General features: G+C 45.1%; 1 protein-coding gene across 1 annotated transcript; it reads left to right on the top strand.

Annotated features, from left to right (window-relative positions):
- klf7a (Kruppel-like factor 7a) lies at window positions 1-27,353 on the top strand. Its single transcript, XM_053616033.1, has 4 exons — window positions 1-837; window positions 14,464-14,992; window positions 19,428-19,551; window positions 26,104-27,353. Exons 1-4 carry the CDS (start codon window positions 736-738, stop codon window positions 26,153-26,155), a joined length of 807 nt encoding a protein of 268 aa, XP_053472008.1. The 5' UTR covers window positions 1-735; the 3' UTR covers window positions 26,156-27,353.

Genomic DNA, 27,353 nt, shown 5'->3' with positions numbered 1-27,353 from the left:
TAGCCTAGTTATAGATTCGTGTAATTAGTGAAGAATTTAAAATGTATTTTATTAAACAAATAAAATCTAACAATAGTCAAAATCATCATGAATCTGGAAATCAGCATGTCGGTATGTTTTACAGTGCAGACACGCGCACAAGTCTGAACTCAATGAACTCGCGCTGTCGGGTTTTTTTTCTTTCTTTTTTTTCTTTTATATACCGCTTTAATATAGCTCGCCGCTCAGGGACATGATTGACAGCACATTGTCCAATCCGCTGGCACTATATGCTTTGGCACCGCCTGTCATCAGAGCTGTGGCCCCGCCTCCGGCGATACGGTTCCAGCCCCCATTTTTACCTTATTTGGTCACGCACTGAGAGCTGAGTGGCAGGTGCGCGCGCGCCTCCTTTCTGCTCGTTCAGTCGGTCCGCGCGAGGCGCCCGGCGCGCGATTCCTTTCCCCTCAACACCAGAGCGCGCGCGTGTTTTCTTCTCTGTCCTGTTCTCTCTGCTCGGTCAACTTTCACGTCTTTTCTCCGTTTATTTGAACGAGTTATTCCTTTTATTTGTAAATAAATAAATAAATAAATCGGCATCCCATTTTAGGTTTTTGGTGGTTTTTTTCAGGATAGAGAAGAAAAGTGATGCTGAATGTTCACGCGGGACCGTGAGGAAATTTCTTCCTTGGATTTCTGGCGTCTCGCGTTAGCATCAGGAGCATCATCTTCTTCTTCATCATCATCATCATCATCATGGACGTCCTGGCCAACTACAGCATCTTCCAGGAGCTCCAGCTCGTCCACGACACCGGCTATTTCTCCGCCATGCCGTCTCTGGAGGAAAACTGGCAGCAGGTAGGAACTTCTCGTCGTTTCTTTCTTGCTTTTTCCTCTTCATCGTACACTTTATTTCTCCTCCCACTCCTTCATTCAGCATCGGCAACTTGTACAGAGATGCTGACAGTCGGGCGCGCGCGCACGCACGCACGTGCACACACACACGCACGCTCGCTACTCGAAATTTAAGCGGGTGTGAAGGGGACTAATGGAGCAGGTTACAGAAACAGCTCTAACACACACTGTAGCACACACTAACACACTGTAACACACACTAACACACTGTAACACTCACTCACTCACTGTAACACACACTAACACTCACTCACTGTAACACTCACTCACTCACTGTAACACACACTAACACACTGTAACACACACTAACACTCACTCACTCACTGTAACACACACTAACACACTGTAACACACACTAACACACTAACACTCACTCACTCACTGTAACACACACTAACACACTGTAACTCACTCACTCACTGTAACACACACTAACACACTAACACTCACTCACTGTAACACACACTAACACACTGTAACACACACTAACACACTGTAACACTCACTCACTCACTGTAACACACACTAACACACTAACACTCACTCACTGTAACACACACTAACACACTGTAACACACACTAACACACTAACACTCACTCACTGTAACACACACTAACACACTGTAACACACACTAACACACTGTAACACTCACTAACACTCACTCACTGTAACACACACTAACACACTGTAACACACACTAACACACTAACACACTGTAACACACACTAACACACTGTAACACTCACTAACACACTGTAACACACACTAACACACTGTAACACTCACTAACACTCACTCACTCACTGTAACACACACTAACACACTAACACTCACTCACTCACTGTAACACACACTAACACACTAACACTCACTCACTCACTGTAACACACACTAACACACTGTAACACTCACTCACTCACTGTAACACACACTAACACACTGTAACACTCACTCACTCACTGTAACACACACTAACACACTAACACTCACTCACTCACTGTAACACACACTAACACACTGTAACTCACTCACTCACTGTAACACACACTAACACACTAACACTCACTCACTGTAACACACACTAACACACTGTAACACACACTAACACACTAACACTCACTCACTGTAACACACACTAACACACTAACACTCACTCACTCACTGTAACACACACTAACACACTGTAACACTCACTCACTCACTGTAACACACACTAACACACTAACACTCACTCACTGTAACACACACTAACACACTGTAACACACACTAACACACTGTAACACTCACTAACACTCACTCACTGTAACACACACTAACACACTGTAACACACACTAACACACTAACACTCACTCACTGTAACACACACTAACACACTGTAACACACACTAACACACTGTAACACTCACTAACACACTGTAACACACACTAACACACTGTAACACTCACTAACACTCACTCACTCACTGTAACACACACTAACACACTGTAACACTCACTCACTCACTGTAACACACACTAACACACTAACACTCACTCACTCACTGTAACACACACTAACACACTGTAACACTCACTCACTCACTGTAACACACACTAACACACTGTAACACTCACTCACTCACTGTAACACACACTAACACACTGTAACATACACTAACGCACTGTAACACACACTAACACACTAACACTCAGTCACTGTAACACACACTAACACACTGTAACATACACTAACACACTGTAACACACACTAACACTGTAACACTCACTCACTCACTGTAACACACACTAACACTCACTCACTCACTGTAACACACACTAACACTGTAACACTCACTCACTCACTGTAACACACACTAACACTCACTCACTCACTGTAACACACACTAACACTGTAACACTCACTCACTCACTGTAACACACACTAACACTCACTCACTCACTGTAACACACACTAACACTCACTCACTCACTGTAACTAACACTAACACTCACTCACTCACTGTAACACACACTAACACACTGTAACACTCACTCACTCACTGTAACACACACTAACACACTAACACTCACTCACTCAAACACACACTAACTCACTGTAACACTCACTCACTCACTATAACACACATTAACTCACTGTAACACACACTCACTCACTGTAACACACACTAACACACTAACACACACTCACTCACTGTAACACACACTAACACACTGTAACACACACTAACACACTGTAACACACACTCACTCACTGTAACACACACTAACACACTGTAACACACACTCACTCACTGTAACACACACTAACACACTGTAACACACACTAACACACTGTAACACACACTAACACACTAACACACACTCACGCACTGTAACACACACTCACGCACTGTAACACACACTAACACACTGTAACACACACTAACACACACTCACGCACTGTAACACACACTAACACACTGTAACACACACTAACACACTGTAACACTCACTCACTCACTATAACACACACTAACACACTGTGACACACACTAACTCAATGTGACACACACTCATGCACTGTAACACACACTAACACACTGTGACACACACTAACACACTGTAACACACACTAACACACGCTAACTCACTGTGACACACACTAACACATTGTAACACACACTAACACACTAACACACACTAACTCACTGTGACACACACGCACTGTAACACACACTCACGCACTGTGACACACACTCACGCACTGTGACACACTAACTCACTGTGACACACACTAACACACTGTAACACACTAACTCAATGTGACACACACTAACTCACTGTAACACACTAACTCAATGTGACACACACTAACTCACTGTAACACACACTCACAAACTAACACACACTAACAAACACTAACTCACTGTAACACACACTCACGCACTGTAACACACATTCACGAACTGTAACACACACTCACGCACTGTGACACACACTCACGCACTGTAACACACACTCATGGACTGTAACACACACTAACACACACTCACAAACTGTAACACTCACGAACTGTAACACACACTAACAAACACTAACTCACTGTAACACACAGTCACAAACTGTAACACTCACTAACAAACACTAACTCACTGTAACACACACTCACTGTAACACACTGTAACACATTGAAACACACTCTCTAACACTTTTTATCAGCTCTCTAACACTAACACTCTCTAACACGCTTTAACACGCTCTAATACTCTTACACACGCTCTAATACTCTTACACACGCTCTAATACTCTTACACACTCTCTAACACTAACATGCTCTAACACCCTTATACACCCTTATACACTCTCTAACACTCTCATACTCTAACACTCTTACACACTCTCTAACACTCTTATACACCCTTATACACCATTATACACTCTCTAACACTAACATGCTCTAACACCCTTATACACTCTCTAACACTCTTATACACCCTTATACACCATTATACACTCTCTAACACTCTCATACTCTAACACTCTTACACACTCTCTAACACTCTTATACACCCTTATACACCATTATACACTCTCTAACACTCTCATACTCTAACACTCTTACACACTCTCTAACACTCTTATACACCCTTATACACCATTATACACTCTCTAACACTCTCATACTCTAACACTCTTACACACTCTCTAACACTCTTATACACCCTTATACACCATTATACACCATTACATACTCTCTAACACTCTTATACACCCTTATACACCATTATACACCATTACATACTCTCTAACACTCTTATACACCCTTATACACCCTTATACACTCTCTAACACTCTCATACTCTAACACTCTTACACACTCTCTAACACTCTTATACACCCTTATACACCATTATACACTCTCTAACACTAACATGCTCTAACACCCTTATACACTCTCTAACACTCTCATACTCTAACACTCTTACACACTCTCTAACACTCTTATACACCCTTATACACCATTATACACTCTAACACTCTCATACTCTCTAACACTCTTATACACTCTCTAACACTCTCTAACACTCATATACACCCCTTATACACCCCTTATACACTATTATACACTCTTATACACGCTCCAACACGCTTATACACTCTTACACACTCTCTAACACTCTTATACACCCTTATACACCATTATACACTCTCTAACACTCTCATACTCTTTAACACTCTTGTACATTCTCTAACATGCTCTAACACTCTCTAACATGCTCTAACACACTTATACACTCTCTAACACTCATATACACTCTCTAACACTCTCCAACATGCTCTAACACTCTTATACACTCGCTAACATGCTCTACTACGCTTATACACTCTCTAACACGCTTATACACTCTCTAACACTCTCTAACATGCTTATACACTCTCTAACACTCTTATACACTCTCTAACACTCTCTAACACTCTCTAACACTCTTATACACTAACACTCTGTAACACGCTCTAACATTATAATACTCTGTAATGCACTCTAACATTCTCTAACACTCTCTAACACACTAACAATTTCTAACACTCTTATACAATCCCTAACACTCTCACACTCTCTAACACGCTCTAACACGCTCTAACACTCTTATACACTCTCTAACACTATAACAATCCCTAACACTCTCACACTCTCTAACACGCTCTAACACGCTCTAACACTCTTATACACTCTCTAACACTATAACACTCTCTAACACTCATACACTCTCAAACACTTATACTCTCTCTAACACTCTTATACATCCTCTAACACTCTTATACACTCTCTAACACTCTCACACTCTCTAACACTATAACACTCTCTCACACTCTAACACTCTCACACTCTCTAACACTCTCACACTCTCTAACACTCTCAAACACTAACACTCTCTAACACTATAACACTCTCACACTCTCTAACAGTCTCACACTCTCTAAAACTCTAATACTCTCTCACACTCTCTAACAGTCTCACACTCTCTAACACTATAACACTCTCTAAAACTCTCTCACACTCTCTAACACTATAACACTCTCACACTCTCTAATAATCTCTAACACTATAACACTCTCTAAAACTCTCTAACACTGTAACACTATAACACTATAACACTCTCACATCCTCTAACACTCTCACACTCTCTAATACTCTCTATCACTCTTTAACACTCTTATACACACTAACACTCATACACTTTTTAACACTTTTAAACACAATAACAGACTGTTACATCACAACAAGCTGGTGTATTTTATTGTGTAATATAAATGAATGTGTAATTATTGTTTGACGAATAATGAGTCTGAGGGGTTAATAAAGGTTTTCAGTCAGTTGGTGATTTACACACACCCCCCCACCCCCACGGATTACCCACAGGGTTTAATTAACGCCTTCAGCATTAAATGAACCTTAACGTATAAAATAATTTCCCACAATATTAGCTCTTTCAATTCCGAACACTACGTTTGCCACTGGCCTAGAAATTGTGCCTTCATTTCCGGCCCAGAAATTAGCTCCGCCCACACAGGCTCACGGGATCAGTCGGCGGAAAGCGCTTACATATCTACGCCTCCGTGGATAAAACGATAAGAAGGTGATATCGGGACAGTGTTTTAACTAATGGTTGTAAACACAGAGCTCCTGGGACACTGCAGAGACTATTCCAGGTCGAGGTTGGGCGTTTTGGGTTTTTTTTTTGTGTCTATTTTTGGCTCCAAAGGGAAGTCAAAGCATCTTTTGTTCTCTCTCTGCATCCATTTCAGAGCGTCCTGTTATTTTTAGATCTCTGAAATCTTGCTGTGGCTGCAGGAACGTGCTGAGGAGACACGTGAGCACCGGAGAGGTTTCAGGCCCGAAAGAAGATCTGCGTTAGTAAAAAACACCACTCGCACATCCAACATGGAGCTTTTTTTTTTTTTTTTTTTTTTTTTTTTTTTACTGTGGAAACATTTGATTATCAGAATTATTATTAGCTTCTTCTGAAAACATAGACACCTTAAATGTTATCAAGTTGTGCACCTTTCCTCTTCGACTCCAGACCTCATTTAGACCTCTTTCGAGTTTCAATCGGATATCGACGTCTGCTCGGGCGTTACGGTATTCAATAGATCTTGTCGGCGATACGCTAACGATTTCCCCAGCGTCGCTGCCGATTAGCTCCGAGCTCGCACAGCACTTCACGTATTCAGAAGGTTCACATTTATTCCCCCAAAGGACAGGATCAAGAACTTACGTCTTCTTCTTCTTCTTCTTCATCATTTTCAGATAAAAGTATAAGCATGGTGTCAGGTTCAAAGTATGAAACCGAAACCTGAATCACAGGGGGTCCGGTGGGGAGGGGGGTGGATTTTGAGGCCACGTCTCATTTGTTCCGCATGCGAGCGAAAAAGGGAAGACGTCGGTTTGCATACAAATGCTTTGTCCTTCAAAGCCAAGAAGAGAATTAGACATGCATCAGATAAGAAAATACGAGGGATAACAGTTTGACTTCCCGTCACTCGATGAAATCCCACACTCCTGCTCTCGGAATAAACCAGTCGAGCCGACGTAGCCGGCCTGAAGCTGAGCGCTGATGAGCGAAGACAGGAAAACAGAGGGAAAAGTGCAGAGCATGCATTTTTTTTGTTTTCCTCAGGCCCTCGGAACAGCCAGAAAACGAAACGTAGCGACGGAGGAAATTATCTCTAACGTCTTGTCGTCGGGTCCTGGGATAACTTCGCAGCGCTCAGATCGGACCGTTCGGGTCTCTGTCTTACCGTGCGCGTCAGCGGATTTAACTCGGACGCGTGAACGGAACTCGGCGTGTGGCGTCCTACCGCCGAGCGTTTTTTTTTTCCCCCACAGACCCGACGGCGGATATTAACGCCGTTTAACGAGCACATCCTTCGTCATGACAGATCCTGACATAACACTCCATGTAACGGAGCGACAAACGATGTCGGAGAGGTTGATAAAAAAATCAGCGCGTTGATTTGATTACACCTGGCAAGCGGCCATAATCGAAAGCGACAAAGGAACGAATCGGCCGCTCTCGTCACGTCGGTGCAGTCAGCTAGTGCGATATAGTCATCACGGAGACGGAGCGAGGAACGGTGGCGTGGTGGAATATCCTTAATTAACACAAGACTATAATTAGAGTCTAGACGGAGATCTTTTTTTTTTTTTCCTTCTCACTACACTCTCCGGCTGTGTGTGTGCGCGCGCGCTATCCTGAGTGTGTGTGAACGAAAGAGAAGCTCCGGCACAAAAAGTCTCTATTGTGTAAGTCTAAAAGTGGGGTTAAGATCAGATCTGCGCATCACTATAAACGTTTGCGTTGCGATTCTCAAAATGGCGGCATTTTGGCCATATTTTCCGACCGTGTTCCAGCCGAGCTTCTCGGCTCTTTATCAAGCCTTTAACATAACGAGCGCAATCTTTTCCACACGGACTTGAATAAAGTGTGTGTGTGTGTGTGAGAGAGAGAGAGCGCAAAGTATGCGAAGAACCGCACGGTCCAATTAGGCGCGCGAAAAAAGAGTCACTCCGTAACCCAATAGCTCGCCAATTAGAACCGTTGAGCGAAATGAGCGCGTGGTGCGGTCTGGACCGGCAAGACCGAGAAGGAAAAACAAATCACATTCATATTTCCTTTGTGAAATCTTCGATAAAACCCAGTGGCAGCTGAGCAAAACGAAGCCTCTGGATGGAGCGCTCATCAGCTGGACGCTACATCCTGCCACCGAGGACGACTCCAAGCCGTGCAGTCTGGAGATCGCTGAGGACGACACCGCTTGAAGTACCACGGAAATGGTTCTGGACCTCAGTTCCACGTGGACGTTCTCGCTGTGGTCGCTGCGATGGCCTCGGGACTGCGATTACCACATGCAGTTCTACACTCGGGTCTCCTTTTAGTGCGAAACAAAACAGATTTCACATTAAAACCATAATGAACTTTCACTTTCACTTTCACACTCTCCGTCGTTCCCCAGATGACGACGGGTTCCCTTCCGAGTCCGGTTCCTCTCAAGGGTTCTTCCTCATTTCCCTCACCACCGTCACCACCGGCTCGCTCAACAGGGATAAATCCGCACACTGAAAATCTCCATCCTGTGTGTGTTTATATTTCTGTAACGCTGCTTTGAGACAACGTCCGTCGTTAAAAGCGCGGTACGAATAAAATCGTACTTGAAAGAGATTTGAATGGAACGGAAACACGTCGCATGAAGCGCTAGTGACTGTTTTGACTCTTGCTGACGGAGCCAAATCGGACGAAAACGAAACCGCTTCGCCGGTCATTGACTCTTTAAGTCGACTCTCGGGATCTTTCAACATCCCAGGAAACACGTCCTCTCCAAGCGCCCGATCACCGACATTACAGTCCGTCGTTTTCAGAGGGCCGGACAGACACGAGCCTCGACACGTTGTCAGGTCTTTAAACAAAATAAAAATCCTTCACGTTTCTGGCCACGAGCTTCAGAATCTTAAAGCGATCTTATCCCTTCGGTGGTTATAGGCTCGTTTCTGAAAGCAGGCTTTTTCGTCAGCTTTTCAGAGAGATGATGATGTCATCGGTTGCGGCGTGCCGTCATTAAAATCCTGCGAATTAAATTCAACGTGTCGATTTTAGTTATTGTATATATCATACATGAGCTCACACTTGCTTTAAGACTATTCGATTTTCAGGCTCAGCAGACAGAGCAAGGATAACCGTGTGTGTGTGTGTGTGTGTGTGTGTGTGTGTGTGTGTGATGGTGAACTGCTGTGTAGGAGATGCCTTAGGTCAGCACTTCTGCGCTGCGTGTGCGTCGTATGCAAACCCAGCTGTATTTCCATATGTTCCCGCGCCACGTTCTACCTGAGCGAAAACCTCAAATCCTGATCGATTTCCGTATCAAATTCTCTGAGAGAGAGAGAGAGAGAGAGAGAGAGAGCGCGCACGGCTAGGCCGGGAGGTCGTATTTTTGGCGCGCCACTTTATAATCGATTTCCCGATGCGCGTAATGATCCCGCTCTTATTCTTATTCGGTCACGGAGTTTGGACTCCGATTCGCGCCACCAGGGGCACCAGGGGTTTCTCGACGCTCCCCGCAGATATCGGGTACGTCGAGGTACATTTTACTTTGCATGAAAACCCCGGGCACATGCATCCGGACAGAACAAAGCCACAAATCTGGCTAAAGAGGGCGCGAAAACGGCTTTATTCTCACACCCGTGGTCCTCTCTCTTATCGAGGGAAATGAAGCCAGAGCATCACGCTGCGAGAGCAAGAGGCTGGCGGGGCTCCAAAAATCACACCATGCTAAATCACACCAACATGACCAGAAAAGCCTTCAGGGCATTTCGTCTAGCACGTCAGTATTCTCCACTCTACTCATCGCTAACTAGCCGAGGTGGGTTTCGACGGCGTCTGGGACTCTTGAGCCGGGCGCTCGCCACGCCAACATCTGGATTTCTCACGTTGAACATCTCCGGAAGATGGCGAATAAGTAACGACGCCCTCGCTCTTTGGTGTTCGCGATTAGATCTAAAAAAAAAAAACCCAGCGGTACTGAAACGCCCAGCGTTCCTCTCGGCGTGACCGAAACCAAGCCGTTTCACCACAACACTCAGCTCCAGCCCACCTCACCATGTAACCAGCCCCTCGACGGTTCTCATTCTCATAACCCGAAATTATCAAACATGACACGTTCCGGAGATCCCTCATTATCCGTCACGCAACTGGTCCGCGTCGAGGACGTTCGGCGCCTCGTGGATTTCCTCGAGCTCGTGTCCTGAAACGAAATAACGAACCTTTTCACACCCCTTCCCGACACGCGCACGATAAAAGCGCCCATCAAACGGTCCTGCGCCGATTGATCCGCCGCCATCAGAGCGCTCGATTTTATTGCTAATTACCCAGCCGTCCCCCTCTCGGCACTAAACCCAAGCGTAGCGCATTAAAATACGAGAGCGGCAGAAAATATATATATAATAATAATAATAATAAAAGGCTCGGAGAGGTTTATCTGCTCATAAAAACGTACCACAGTGAGCGTGCGTGTGTGTGATTCCTTAATTGGTGTTATGTCACAGGCAGGCGCTACATCGCCAGCGCTCGCTTATCAGTCTCAAAGCACGCGTCGCGCCCTTTGAAACAAGCCATTAGCCATTCCAGACAAGCCGAGGAGACGGCGTGCGGAGGTAGCAACAGCCGGAGATAAGCACGCCCATCAGAAATTTATTACCATCCGGCGTCAACGAGGGAGATGAGAAGTTTCCCGATATTAAGCCGAGTCTGTTGTTTCATTCTGCGCGCCCCTCCGGCTTTGTTAAGCCTGCTCAGGATGCATTTCACGAGTGCCGGCTTCGCTGCTTTTTTCGTTTTCACGGTTGCGTAGACGTGTCAGCGGGCATCAGGCTGCGTCCGGTGAAACCCCGTGTGCGTATAACAGGGCAGACCGGCGGTCCGACGCCGCGTCTAAACCCGAAACGTTTACGTTCAGGTCCACGTCCATGTACCATGATCCTGATGAGGCGGTCACTAAGGATGCTGTTCGCACATTAACATGAACGTCGTCTCCGTTAGCGCTAACCTCAGGGTCCCAAAATCGAACGTCAACCACTACAACAAGGTCGGAGTTCTTCTACTGCGACCTTTGACCGGCCATGTCTTCGTGGAGCTGGCTTTATGGACATTCCGAGAGACATTCTGGACAACTGCGTGCTTCTACACAACGTTTTGTCGAAGAACCGCAAACGGGGTGTGAAGTCCGGCGAGTTTTTCCTCCGTTCTGATGGTAGCTGCGAACGTTAACCTGCCAGTGAGCGTCTATATTTTATATTCGACTGTGTGTATACGAGTGTGTGTAAAAACCACCCCCCCCCCCAAATTTATTGATCTTTGCCTCTCATTGATCAACTGTCAGCCAGCTGGCAATAAGCCTGCTCCTTAACATGCTGGCAGAGGTTCGTTTATCAGTGTGTGTGTGTGTGTGTGTGTGTGTGTGTCCACCTCTTGGCCTAAGTTTAACATTACAGATCGATGAGCTATTGCTGGACTGGACGAATGAGCCGCCCCGTCCATCAGTCTCCAGCCAGCATGCCTAGCTCCAATTGTTGATCCAACATCTATCGTATCGAGCGCGTCAAGAAAACGGCTGAGGGGAAACCATTCCGTGAACGAGTACCGTCCGTCCGTCCGTCCGTCCATCATCCCGTCCACGTTAGACGGAACTGTTCTTCCTGGAAGGAGAAACGAATAATAATGGAGATATACCCTGATACGCACCTACAGTAGTCTAGACAGTCGAAGATGAAGCAGTCATTATATTTGGGTTTGGGGTTGGGGAAGGCTAATAGCGGGGGGGTGGGGGGGGCGGGGGGTTGCATCCATATATTAGAGACAAATTCGATTCCGCTGGCATTTTCAGTAACAATATCCTCAGAATGTCAGGACCTCTGGGTGAACAGTGACGGAAAAGAGAGATAAGAAAGAAAAAGAGCAGCCAATTGGCCGTCGTTCCTGGTGGCTCATCCAGAACCACCGTCTGCCCCTTTGTCTATCCCGAGCTCTATCTACCCCTCCATCTGGAGGTGCCACGCTCCGCCTCTCAGCAACACGCTTCCTGACCACCAGAGTCCTTTCTGCCTTCACTCCTTCATCTGCGTCGGTTATTATTCGAAGCAAAGTCAAACGACCAGAGCGAGAGAGAGAGAGGTAGAAAAGCGAGAGACGTTCAGCCTACCACGTGTTCCTTCAAGCACTCTCGCTTTAAGGCCGTCATCGTTAACGATATTTTAACAGCGGGATGTTCCTCGAGCACGAAGTTTAATAGTTATGGATGTATCATGTTTATGCGCCTGTTTATTCGGACCGAGCGGCGACGTGAAATAAATAAATAAATAAATAAATAAATAAGTTCTTTTATCGCCGGGCAAGATCCCGAACACGCACGTCACATTTCGATCCATTAGCACCAGCGGCGCGGCTAAACAGAAGGTCCAATATATCCAAATCAGTGATGGAGGCACAGCTAGGGGAAATAAAAGTAGACAAACGAGCGGAAATGCAATTTAGTGTTACAGTAACGACAAACACGACTTTGACGGCGTTGTTTTAATAACTGGAATAAACAGCGACCTAAGCTTCAGCATTTTCCTAATTTGTGAAACGTTTGGCGGTAAATTGCGACGAGGAATCGCGTAAACGCGGTAGCGTAAACACACGCAGGCAGGTGTAATACAGGGATTATACTCCGCTACATTATACTTCACTACACAAGATGGCTGCCGTACTCATCCTGCGGTGGTTTGGAGCGCGAACGTCGGACGTCCTCGGAAACGTGTCTAGATTCGTAAACGCTTTCGGACGCAAGACGTGGCTCCCGACTGCGACCACGACTACGGTGGAAAGACGTACCGCGCTCGAAACCACTCAAGGTTTAACACTTCGGAAAAAAAAACGTGACGGACAGGGACGTTTCGGCTCGGACGTCGCATCCGATCCCCCAGATAGTTTATTTGCAAAGTAAGTACCATCGCACTATTTGACTAGGGTCAAATCCAGAAGGCGCAGAGGCGTGGATTTAACGATACACGAGCAAGATTGTAATAAAAACCCCAAAAAATAACCGTTTGGACTATTCGTCGATACTCACTAACACGGAACAGGTGTACACAATCGGGTAACAAAACCCAAACGGGACAGGGCAGAGAAAGGACTAGAACAGAATCAAACGCAAGTGCACCATGGGAACAGCGACGCAACGTGGGAGACTGTGACAATACCTAGGAACTGCTTTTTTGTCTTTGTTTCATTTTTAAGATGAGTCACTCGTTCACCGTAAAGAAATATCGGAACGCGATTTTTTTTTTGTTTTTGAACGCGAGTTCGTCTTTCTTTCAGTCTCCCTTTCTCCGTCCCTCTGTAACCCTTATCGAACTCTCCTTGGCGCTCGGCATCCTTCTTCGTTCTCTTGCACGCCCTCTCTCTCTCTCTCTCTCTCTCTCTTTCTATTTCTCTCCTTCTCCATCCCTCAGCAGGTAATTCAGGTCAGTTGTGTTTTTTCAGCTCCAGAGAGCTCCGGTCGCCGCTGTGTAATCAATCACGGTCTAACCATCTATCTCTGAAGACCTGCTGAGGCAAATAACATGCCAGAGAGAGAGAGAGAGAGAGAGGGGGAGCGAGAGAGAGAGGGAGAGAGAGAGGGAGAGAGAGAGGGAGAGACTCCATCAGTGAGTGGGTCAGGGAAGTGGACACCATTCGTCATTGCCATCATGCAGCACTACTGGGACTGAGTTGAGATTGTGGAAAGACTGATTCTTCATCTTTTTTTTCCTGCTGCGTTATTTTATGTCGAGGGGAAACCGTGAAAGACTGTAGTGTGTGTTAACCTAAAGCTTTTTTTTTTTTTTTTAACGCATTTGTTAGTGGACAGGGAGGAAAAATAAAAAAGTGTGTGCCATCATATGCGGGGTTACGTATAAGCATCATGTTAAATGTCATCTATGGATCACGTTAAATGATCCATACATGAGCGTTCCTGTCCCTCACTGTTGACCCCTGATTCCGTTTCCTCAGACATGTCTAGAGCTGGAGCGCTACCTTCAAACGGAGCCCAAGCGTCTATCGGAGCTCTTCGAAGACGAACTGGACCGCTTGCTCTGTCCAGACTTCATGGACGGGCACGGAGAGGACGAACCGCTCAAGACGTCACTCTTCAGCGTGACATCGTCCCCACTGCGCCTCGACGGGGAACCGCTGACCTCGCCGTCCACCCCGGAGCCTTCCGAGCTCGGCACGGGCGTCGACGTAGCCCGGCTGAACGCGCTCACGTCGCTGACCCCGCCCTCGTCCCCGGAACTGGAGCACCATTCTCTCAAGACCACCCACACTCTGTGCACCACGGCCAACGGGACTCTGATGCTGAAACTGGCCATGGCGCGGCCGCTCTCGCCCGGACCCAGCGACGGCGAACAGGCGAGCGGCACCGCGGGGGGCAGAGACTCGGCCGACAGCAAGAAGAGAGTGCACCGCTGCCAGTTCGACGGCTGCAGGAAGGTGTACACCAAGAGCTCACACCTCAAGGCACACCAGAGGACACACACAGGTAGGAACATACACAGCAAGTGTACACAGCACAGATAGTCAAGGAAATCTCACGTTACTGCACACAGCACCTACAGAAGCTCATAATAAACCCCGCAGCTCCTGCGTCATCACGGCGTTTCCTCAACGCTGCCTCAGCATTCCATCACGAGCTTTCGGGAACAAGCCGTAACTCTCAACACCTTCAATCCATCCAGGAAGTAACAGAGATGTGCCAGTTTGTCTGTGTGTGTGTGTGTGTGTGTGTGTGTGTGTGTGTGTGTGTGTGTGTGTCAGACCACAGCTCGTCACACGTGTTGGACCTAGAGGACGTCACTGCTCATTTACTGAAATTTCCCTCCAGATGTTTTCCTCATTAACAATTCCTTTAAGAGAGAGAGATAGAGACAGACAGACAGACATACTGTGGGGGACAGGCACAGACATGAAGAGAGAGTGATGAGGGATTGACAGAGCAGTGTGTGAAAGAGAGATGCAGATAGAAATATATACATATATATAGAGAGAGAGAGACAGACAGGTTGGAAGTTGAGAGAGTGAGACAGATGGGATGGAAATTGAGAGAGACAGGCAGACTGGTTGGAAATTGAGAGAGCGAGAGACAGACAGGTTGGAAGTTGAGAGACAGACAGACAGGTTGGAAATTGAGAGAGAGACAGACAGACAGGTTGGAAATTGAGAGAGAGACAGACAGACAGGTTGGAAATTAAGAGAGAGACAGACAGACAGGTTGGAAATTGAGAGAGAGACGGACACTGAGTGAGACAGATGTAGTGTTGCAGTTGCTGTGTTGAGGTTTAATAGTTTAGTTTTTGTTTCTTTTTCAGCTCAGGATCGTGTATACACGCTGTATATCTAAATAAATCCATCATCACTGTCTGTCCTTACACGAGTAACCAAGAGAGAGGGAGAGAGACTTTAGAGCACGAGAGAGAGACTTTAGAGAGAGAGAGAGAGAGACAGTGAGAGTCTTTAGAGAGTGAGAGAGACTTTAGAGAGAGCGAGAGAGAGCGTGAGAGAGAGTGAGGAGTCTTTAGAGCGTGAGAGAGAGACTTTAGAGAGCGAGAGAGAGAGAGTGAGGAGTCTTTAGAGCGTGAGAGAGAGAGACAGTGAGAGTCTTTAGAGAGAGCGCGAGAGAGTCTTTAGAGAGAGCGAGAGAGAGAGAGAGAGACTTGAGAGAGAGTCTTTAGAGAGAGCGAGAGAGAGAGAGACTTGAGAGAGAGTCTTTAGAGAGAGCGAGAAAGAGAGAGACTTGAGAGTGAGAGAGAGACGTTAGAGAGAGACTTTAGAGAGAGAGAGAGAGACTTTAGAGAGAGAGAGAGACTTTAGAGAGAGAGAGACTTTAGAGAGAGAGAGAGGGAGAGACTTTAGAGAGAGAGAGAGAGAGACTTTAGAGAGAGAGAGAGACTTTAGAGAGAGAGACTTTAGAGAGAGAGAGAGAGAGACTAGAGAGAGAGAGAGACTTTAGAGAGAGAGGGAGAGACTTTAGAGAGAGAGAGAGAGACTTTAGAGAGAGAGAGAGACTTTAGAGAGAGAGAGACTTTAGAGAGCGAGAGAGAGAGAGTGAGAGTCTTTAGAGCGTGAGAGAGAGACTTGAGAGAGAGAGAGACAGTGAGAGTCTTTAGAGAGAGCGTGAGAGAGTCTTTAGAGAGAGCGAGAGAGAGAGAGAGACTTGAGAGAGAGACTTGAGAGAGAGTCTTTAGGGAGAGCGAGAGAGAGTTTTAGAGAGAGCGAGAGAGACTTCAGAGAGAGCGAGAGAGAGACTTCAGAGAGAGCGAGAGAGAGACTTCAGAGAGAGCGAGAGAGAGACTTCAGAGAGAGCGAGAGAGAGAGCGAGACTTGAGAGAGAGAGAGAGTCTTTAGAGAGAGCGAGAGAGAGACCTTAGAGAGAGAGAGAGACTTGAGAGAGAGTGAGTTTTTAGAGATAGTGAGAGAAAGACTTTAGAGAGAGAGAAATGTTAGAGAGAGGGAGAGACTTTAGAGAGAGAGAGACTTTAGAGAGAGAGAGAGAGAGACTTTAGAGAGAGAGAGACTTTAGAGAGAGAGAGAGAGAGAGACTTTAGAGAGAGAGAGAGACTTTAGAGAGAGAGACTTTAGAGAGAGAGAGACTTTAGAGAGAGAGAGAGAGAGACTTTAGAGAGAGAGACTTTAGAGAGAGAGAGAGAGAGGGAGAGACTTTAGAGAGAGAGAGACTTTAGAGAGAGAGAGAGAGACTTTAGAGAGAGAGAGAGAGACTTTAGAGAGAGAGAGACTTTAGAGAGAGAGAGAGAGACTTTAGAGAGAGAGAGAGAGAGACTTTAGAGAGAGAGAGACTTTAGAGAGAGAGAGAGACTTTAGAGAGAGAGACTTTAGAGAGAGAGAGACTTTAGAGAGAGAGAGACTTTAGAGAGAGAGAGAGAGAGAGAGAGACTTTAGAGAGAGAGAGAGAGAGGGAGAGACTTTAGAGAGAGAGAGACTTTAGAGAGAGAGAGAGAGACTTTAGAGAGAGAGAGAGAGAGACTTTAGAGAGAGAGAGACTTTAGAGAGAGAGAGACTTTAGAGAGAGAGAGAGAGAGAGAGACTTTAGAGAGAGAGAGAGAGAGGGAGAGACTTTAGAGAGAGAGAGACTTTAGAGAGAGAGAGACTTTAGAGAGAGAGAGAGAGAGAGAGAGACTTTAGAGAGAGAGAGAGAGAGGGAGAGACTTTAGAGAGAGAGAGACTTTAGAGAGAGAGAGAGAGACTTTAGAGAGAGAGAGAGAGAGACTTTAGAGAGAGAGAGACTTTAGAGAGAGAGAGAGAGACTTTAGAGAGAGAGAGAGAGAGACTTTAGAGAGAGAGAGACTTTAGAGAGAGAGAGAGAGACTTTAGAGAGAGAGAGAGAGACTTTAGAGAGAGAGACTTTAGAGAGAGAGAGACTTTAGAGAGAGAGAGAGAGATACACAAAGATAAAGTGAGGAGAGGAAAGGAATGTGTGTGTGTTTGTGTTTGTTTCTGCGAGTGTGGAGTAGGAGTGGTTTCTAAGCAACCTGCACATCTTGGCTGAACAGCCGCTCATTCCTGGCATCAGCGTCACCTTACACCACTAACACACACACACACACACACACACACACACACACACACACACACACACACAGAGCGTGTAGGGCTCCGGTTGCCAGGCGACTGCATCCTCCCTCGGCAGCACAGGCCGTAATTGGCTAGTTCCAGATTGTGCTCGCGCCTGGTTGCTAGGTGACCGTCTCCAGCATCCGTGCCACCGTGACTTATAATTGCTCCGCGTTGCGGGCACAGGTCTGTGTGTGTGTGTGTGTGTGTGTGTGTGTGTGTGTGTGTGTGTGTGATACATTCCTACTACCTGTAAACTCCATCGAGATGCCACAAACAGCTCCGCAAATCAACAACAGTAATTAGTCCATCGCTTTTCTCTCAGAATTACGTAAACACAAAAGTTAGTAGCAAAAGCAGTAAAAGCAGCTTTGATCCTCATTGATCATGTGTGTGTGTGTGTGTGTGTGAGTGTGTGTTCCTCATCCAGTAAGCGTGAATTCCTTTATCGATACGAGTTTCTCAGGGTTTTGGTTTCAAGCGGAACCGATCCATGAATCTGACTCGTGGCTCGTTATATTAGTTCCTCTGGGTTATTTTTTTACCCCCCCCCCCCCCGCCCCCGCCCCCGCCCCCCGTCCTCATTAGTCCTTCATCTTATTTACTCCGTAAACCAGGTGCAGCGGAATAAAACGCCGAACGATAGCACCGGGGCCGTTCGGCTCTCCAGGAAGAAGGATGAAACGCTGTGGGGCGTTTTTATTCCCCCTCTGGTTTACCGCACCGCTCTTAATCCCAGAGGACCGAATTGATACGCACGCAATTTAGCTTTGATTTGTACTCGCGGACGCTTTTTTATTTTTTTTAAAGGCTTGTTGGGAAGATTTGTGGCTGTAGCTCACAGCTCACACGGAGGCAGCCGGCTGACAGTAAATATGAAGTTCCTCCCCATTAAGCATCATTACCACGTTAATGATAGCGTCCAAATAAGCTCCTCCATCCCCCGGTTTACTATACAGATAAACAAGCTAACACATGAATAACACTCTCTCTCTCTCTCTCTCTCTCTCTCTCTCTCTCTCGCCCTCTCCCCATCGTGTATTTTTATAAACTCTGCTTGTTTTGACGCAGATGAACACTGAATTCGATTAGATTCAGACCCCATCACTCGACTCGATTTGATCCATTCACTCAATTTGATTCAGACTCCGTTCCCCGGTTTACTATACAGATAAACAAACTAACACATGAATAACTCTCTCTCGCTCCCTCCCTCGCTCTCTCTCTCTCTCCCCATCGTGTATTTTTATAAACTCTGCTTGTTTTGATGCAGGCTGATGAACACTGATTTCGATTGTTGCAGCAATCCCTTGAGGTCTGTGTGTGTGTGTGTGTGTCTCTCTCTCTAGGTGAGAAACCCTACAAGTGCTCATGGGAAGGCTGCGAGTGGCGTTTCGCACGCAGCGACGAACTGACGAGACACTACCGCAAACACACGGGCGCCAAGCCCTTCAAGTGCGCGCACTGCGACAGGTGAGGCTTTCGCGGACGTTTCATCATCACGGTTTGACGAGAGACGCAGAACAAAGGTGCGGTGACGGGCAGGACACCGAACGCTCAGTCGCGTGCCAGGCGTGGAACGGGAACGTGCACCGGGATCTAATCGCTCTAACAGCCCAGGAATTCTGCGTCTGTAGAAATGTAGTGTAGACTATCTGGGCTGTGAGGAAAGGGTAGGTCTCAGACACTATCCAGAGAGACAGACTGAGAGACAGAGACCAAGAGAGAGAGAGACAGGCAGACTGTGGGGGAGGGAGAAGGCAAAGAGAGACAGACGGAGTGAGAGAGACAGAAAGACCAACAGTGAGGGACACAGACAGACTGTGGGGATAAAAGGAAAAGAGATGGAGACAGACTGTGGGGGGAAAAAGGAAAAGAGAGAGAGGCAGACAGAGAAAGGCACAGACAGGCTAGGAAGGTAAAGAGAGAGAAAGGGACAGAGAGAGAGACAGAAGGACAGATTGAAAATCAAGAGAGAAGGAGACAGACATTGAAAATTGTGAGAGAAAGGCAGACAGACGGTTTGAAAATTGTGAGAGGCAGACAGGCAGTTTGAAAATCAAGAGAGAGGCAGACAGACAGTTTGAAATTCGAGAAAGGCAGACAGTTTGAAAATTGGGAGAGAGGCAGTCAGATAGTTTGAAAATTGGGAGAGAAAGGCAGACAGACAGTTTGAAAATCAAGAGAGAGGCAGACAGACAGATTGAAATTCGAGAGAGAAGCAGACAGACAGTTTGAAATTCGAGAGAGGCAGACAGTTTGAAAATTGGGAGAGAGGCAGACAGACAGATTGAAATTCGAGAGAGGGGCAGACAGACAATTGGAAAATTGTGAGAGCGGCAGAGAGACAGATTTTTTTTAAAGCGAGAGACGCAGACAGATTGAAACATGCGAGAGAGGCAGACAGACAGCAAGTTAGCGGTGTAACGTTACGATATGTTATGATACGTATCGTAGAGTTATGGCGATTTTTTTTAACGATATGACAAATGAGTCAACAGACATATAAATGTGGAATGATTGACAGTTGGATTGAAGTTGGACATCAAACTCTCCGATATTAACTCTCCGATATTAACCCCCGACATTAACTCTCCGATATTAACCCCCGACATTAACTCTCCGATATTAACCCCGACATTAACTCTCCGATATTAACCCCCGACATTAACTCTCCGATATTAACCTCCGACATTAACTGTCCGATATTAACCCCGACATTAACTCTCCGACATTAACCCCCGACATTAACTCTGACATTAACTCTCCGACATTAACTCTCCGATATTAACCCCCGACATTAACTCTGACATTAACTCTGACATTAACTCTCCGACATTAACTCTCCAATATTAACCCCCGACATTAACTCTGACATTAACTCTGACATTAACTCTCCGACATTAACTCTCCAATATTAACCCCCGACATTAACTCTGACATTAACTCTGACATTAACTCTCCGACATTAACTCCAATATTAACCCCGACATTAACTCTCCGATATTAACCCCCGACATTAACTCTCCGACATTAACTCTCTAATATTAACCCCCGACATTAACTCTCCAATTTTAACTCTGACATTAACTCTCCGATATTAACTCTGACATTAACTCTCCAATATTAACTCTCTGACATTAACTCTCCGATATTAACTCTGACATTAACTCTCCGACATTAACCCCCGACATTAACTCTGACATTAACTCTCCGATATTAACCCCCGACATTAATGCTCCGACATTAACTCTGACATTAACTCTCCTATATTAACCCCGACATTAACTCTCCGATATTAACCCCCGACATTAACTCTGACATTAACTCTCCGATATTAACTCTGACATTAACTCTCTGATATTAACCCCGACATTAACTCTCTGATATTAACCCCGACATTAACTCTCCGATATTAACCCCGACATTAACTCTCCGATATTAACCCCGACATTAACTCTCCGATATTAACCTCCGACATTAACTGTCCGATATTAACCCCGACATTAACTCTCCGATATTAACCCCGACATTAACTCTCCGATATTAACCTCCGACATTAACTGTCCGATATTAACCCCGACATTAACTCTGACATTAACTCTCCGACGTTAACCCCCGACATTAACTCTGACATTAACTCTCCGACATTAACTCTCCAATATTAACCCCGACATTAACTCTCCGATATTAACCCCGACATTAACTCTGACATTAACTCTCCGACGTTAACCCCCGACATTAACTCTGACATTAACTCTCCAACATTAACCCCCGACATTAACTCTGACATTAACTCTCCGACATTAACTCTCCAATATTAACCCCGACATTAACTCTCCGATATTAACCCCCGACATTAACTCTCTGACATTAACGCTCCGACATTAACTCTCTAATATTAACCCCCGACGTTAACTCTCCAATTTTAACTCTCTGACATTAACTCTCCGATATTAACTCTGACATTAACTCTCCGATATTAACTCTGACATTAACTCTCCGATATTAACCCCGACATTAATGCTCCAACATTAACTCTGACATTAACTCTCCGATATTAACCTCCGACATTAACTGTCCGATATTAACCCCGATATTAACTCTCCGATATTAACCCCCGACATTAACTCTGACATTAACCCCCGACATTAACTCTCCGACATTAACTCTCCGACATTAACTCTCCGACATTAACTCTCCGACATTAACTCTCCGACATTAACTCTCCGACATTAACTCTGACATTAACTCTCCGACATTAACTCTCCGACATTAACTCTCCGACATTAACCCCCGACATTAACTCTGACATTAACTCTCCGATATTAACTCTCCAATATTAACCCCCGACATTAACTCTCTGACATTAACTCTCCGACATTAACTCTCCAATATTAACCCCCGACATTAACTCTCTGATATTAACTCTCTGACATTAACTCTCCGATATTAACTCTCTGACATTAACTCTCCGATATTAACTCTGACATTAACTCTCCGATATTAACTCTGACATTAACTCCCCGATATTAACCCCCGACATTAATGCTCCAACATTAACTCTGACATTAACTCTCCGACATTAACCCCCGACATTAACTCTGACATTAACTCTCCGATATTAACCTCCGACATTAACTGTCCGATATTAACCCCGATATTAACTCTCCGATATTAACCCCCGACATTAACTGTCCGATATTAACCCCGATATTAACTCTCCGATATTAACCTCCGACATTAACTGTCCGATATTAACCCCGATATTAACTCTCCGATATTAACCCCCGACATTAACTCTGACATTAACTCTCCGACATTAACCCCCGACATTAACTCTCCGACATTAACTCTCCGACATTAACTCTGACATTAACTCTCCGACATTAACTCTCCGACATTAACCCCCGACATTAACTCTGACATTAACTCTCCGATATTAACTCTCCAATATTAACCCCCGACATTAACTCTCTGACATTAACTCTCCGACATTAACTCTCCAATATTAACCCCGACATTAACTCTCCGATATTAACCCCCGACATTAACTCTCTGACATTAACGCTCCGACATTAACTCTCTAATATTAACCCCCGACGTTAACTCTCCAATTTTAACTCTCTGACATTAACTCTCCGATATTAACTCTCTGACATTAACTCTCCGATATTAACTCTGACATTAACTCTCCGATATTAACTCTGACATTAACTCTCCGACATTAACCCCCGACATTAACTCTCCGATATTAACCTCCGACATTAACTGTCCGATATTAACCCCGACATTAACTCTCCGATATTAACCCCCGACATTAACTCTGACATTAACTCTCCGACATTAACCCCCGACATTAACTCTGACATTAACTCTCCGACATTAACCCCCGACATTAACTCTGACATTAACTCTCCGACATTAACTCTCCGACATTAACTCTGACATTAACTCTCCGACATTAACTCTCCGACATTAACTCTCCGACATTAACCCCCGACATTAACTCTCCGACATTAACTCTCCAACATTAACTCTCCAATATTAACCCCGACATTAACTCTCCGATATTAACCCCCGACATTAACTCTCCGACATTAACCCCCAACATTAACTCTCTGACATTAACTCTCCAACATTAACTCTCCAACATTAACTCTCCAATATTAACCCCGACATTAACTCTCCGATATTAACCCCCGACATTAACTCTCCGACATTAACCCCCGACATTAACTCTGACATTAACTCTCCGATATTAACTCTCCAATATTAACCCCCGACATTAACTCTCCAATTTTAACTCTCTGACATTAACTCTCCGATATTAACTCTGACATTAACTCTCCGATATTAACCCCCGACATTAACTCTCCGATATTAACCCCCGACATTAATGCTCCAACATTAACTCTGACATTAACTCTCCGACATTAACCCCCGACATTAACTCTGACATTAACTCTCCGATATTAACTCTGACATTAACTCTCCGATATTAACCTCCGACATTAACTGTCCGATATTAACCCCGACATTAACTCTCCGATATTAACCCCCGACATTAACTCTGACATTAACTCTCCGACATTAACCCCCGACATTAACTCTCCGACATTAACTCTCCGACATTAACTCTCCGACATTAACCCCTGACATTAACCCCCGACATTAAGTCTGACATTAACTCTCCGATATTAACCTCCGACATTAACTGTCCGATATTAACCCCGACATTAACTCTCCGACATTAACCCCCGACATTAACTCTGACATTAACTCTCCGACATTAACTCGCCGACATTAACTCGCCGATATTAACCCCAACATTAACTCTCTGACATTAACTCTCCGACATTAACTCTCTAATATTAACCCCCGACATTAACTCTCCGATATTAACTCTCCAATATTAACCCCCGACATTAACTCTCTGACATTAACTCTCCGACATTAACTCTCTAATATTAACCCCCGACATTAACTCTCCGATATTAACCCCCGACATTAATGCTCCAACATTAACTCTGACATTAACTCTCCGACATTAACCCCGACATTAACTCTGACATTAACTCTCCGATATTAACTCTGACATTAACTCTCCGATATTAACCCCCGACATTAATGCTCCAACATTAACTCTGACATTAACTCTCCGACATTAACCCCGACATTAACTCTGACATTAACTCTCCGATATTAACCCCCGACATTAATGCTCCAACATTAACTCTGACATTAACTCTCCGATATTAACCCCCGACATTAATGCTCCGACATTAACTCTGACATTAACTCTCCGACATTAACCCCGACATTAACTCTGACATTAACTCTCCGACATTAACCCCGACATTAACTCTGACATTAACTCTCCGATATTAACTCTGACATTAACTCTCCGATATTAACTCCGACATTAACTCTCCGATATTAACTCTGACATTAACTCTCCGATATTAACCCCCGACATTAACTCTGACATTAACTCTCCGATATTAACTCTGACATTAACTCTCCGATATTAACTCTGACATTAACTCTCCGATATTAACTCTGACATTAACTCTCCGATATTAACCCCCGACATTAATGCTCCGACATTAACTCTCCGATATTAACCCCCGACATTAACTCTGACATTAACTCTCCGATATTAACCCCCGACATTAACTCTTCGATATTAACGACATTAACTCTCCGATATTAACTCTGACATTAACTCTCCGACATTAACCCCCGACATTAACTCTTCGATATTAACCCCTGACATTAACTCTCCGGTATTAACCCTCTGATATTAACTCCGATATTAACCCTCCGATATTAACCCTCCAGTATTAACGCTCCGATATTAACCCTCTGATATTAACTCCGATATTAACCTTCTGATATTAATTCCGATATTAATCCTCCAATATTAACCCTCTGATATTAACTCCGATATTAACCTTCTGATATTAATTCCGATATTAATCCTCCAATATTAACCCTCTGATATTAACTACGATATTAATCCTCCAATATTAACTCCGATATTAATCCTCCGATATTAACCCTCTGATATTAACTACGATATTAATCCTCCAATATAGCGCTCTTTGATGTAAATAAGTCCTTCACGCCTTTTACACTCACTTGTCCTTTCTGGACACCTTCGGGAATCCACTGCTGTCAGGAGAGACTCCGATTACCATTATAATAAGATTGTAAGTGTGTGTGTGTGTGTGTGTGTGTGTGTGTCAGTCAGAAGAGTGTCCACAGGGTCTCCCTGCCTAAACCGAGCCTTAAATACAGCACAGAACCTGTAGGACCTCCTAGACCAGCTGGTAGGACGCCCAGCAGCACCATCTGTCGTTCCTGATCTCTCAAATAAATAAATAAATAGAATTATCTTACAGTAAATTTAAAGAAACGAAGAAGAAGAAAAAAACTCATTCGGTAGGGAGCGCTACATAGGGTTAGGGTCCTTTTATTTATTTCTTTTTGATATCCACGTTCTTTCCGTTTCTCTCGCAGGTGCTTCTCGCGGTCCGACCACCTGGCGCTCCACATGAAAAGGCACGTTTAGGACCTCAGACCCCGGAGGACGTACGCTACCAGAGAGGAAACCTGACAAACAGATATAACATAGAAAAGGAGGTACAGACGGCAGAACTCGACTCGGGTACGAGTGGAGCATATTCCTGAACAATTCGGTTTTTAGGGTTTTTTTTTTTTTACGTGACGAATCAGAATGTTCCGGATACAGAGCGGAGAACCTTCTAAACCCGATTCGGACTTTAGACGCGGCGAACACGCCGACTGAGCCGAGAGTGTTTTCTCCTGAGCTGTACGCCACATCATGGACTCACGTGGAATGTATTTTCATTGCATAGCTGCAGTAGTACGTACACAAGCGGACGATTGTTCACGAACAGGATCCTGTCTGGCGGAACGTCTACCCTGTTCACGCAACCCTTTCTACTGGGCTTTTCTTCGAGCTGTAAGACTCTTCCTGTTTACGGGCACAGTTAAGAAACTTTTGCACAAGCGCAGTCGAGGATCAAAGACAATTTTAATACTCGATCGAGGAGGGCGGGGAGGACACACACACACACACACACACATGAAACGTCGGATTTGTTCTTGTAAACGTTCTTGCACACATCCTGAACTGTTTATTTATGCTTCTTAGATTTTTGTACGAACCTGAGATCTTTTCGTCCAGGACTAGCATGGGGCGGGGGCTGGGGCGGGGACGGGGACAAATAACAACAACAACAACAACACGGCATTGTTGAAATGAAACGTTTTTAAGTTATCGACCTCATCATCGTGAAGAAAAGCCGCCGTAAACACCGAGACGTTTATGAACAGTGTACATGGCGCCGTTATACGCTTCGTGCTCGCTTAAAGCTTTTTAATTCGCTGCAGTTTTCTTGTGAGTCGAGATACGCTATCGCCATCCTGCAACCTTCTTAAATAAACAAATGAATAAATAAAGCACCGGAAAGAGCAGTGTGTGTGTGTGTGCGTGTGTGTGTGTGTGCGTGTGTGTGTGTGTGTGACTGCGATATTTACGCCCGGGCTCCCGCTGTTCGCTCATCTGTCGCTATGGTGCACTCTGGCCTTTCTAACCAACTGAAACGAGAGCCATCTGACTTCACCGCTCTCAGACGTCAGGCTCTTCCTGGCATCAGGCCGTCCCGGTCACGGGCCATTTCACCCCCAACAAAATAACAAAGGCGCAAGGTCATCCCAGTGACACACACACACACACACACACA

The sequence above is a fragment of the Ictalurus furcatus genome, chromosome 26 (genome assembly GCF_023375685.1).
Source record: "Ictalurus furcatus strain D&B chromosome 26, Billie_1.0, whole genome shotgun sequence".
Lineage (NCBI taxonomy): Eukaryota > Metazoa > Chordata > Actinopteri > Siluriformes > Ictaluridae > Ictalurus > Ictalurus furcatus.
The sequence above is the reverse complement of the archived record's forward strand: the minus strand, read 5'-3'. Positions and strand labels throughout refer to the sequence as shown.

Bases quoted from the DNA above. Each gene is read 5' to 3' on its own strand.
- klf7a (XM_053616033.1), top strand. From the start codon at position 736: ATGGACGTCCTGGCCAACTACAGCATCTTCCAGGAGCTCCAGCTCGTC. The intron at 14,993-19,427 runs GTAGGAACATAC...CTCTCTCTCTAG, and splicing joins ACACCAGAGGACACACACAG to GTGAGAAACCCTACAAGTGC. The intron at 19,552-26,103 runs GTGAGGCTTTCG...TTTCTCTCGCAG, and splicing joins AAGTGCGCGCACTGCGACAG to GTGCTTCTCGCGGTCCGACC.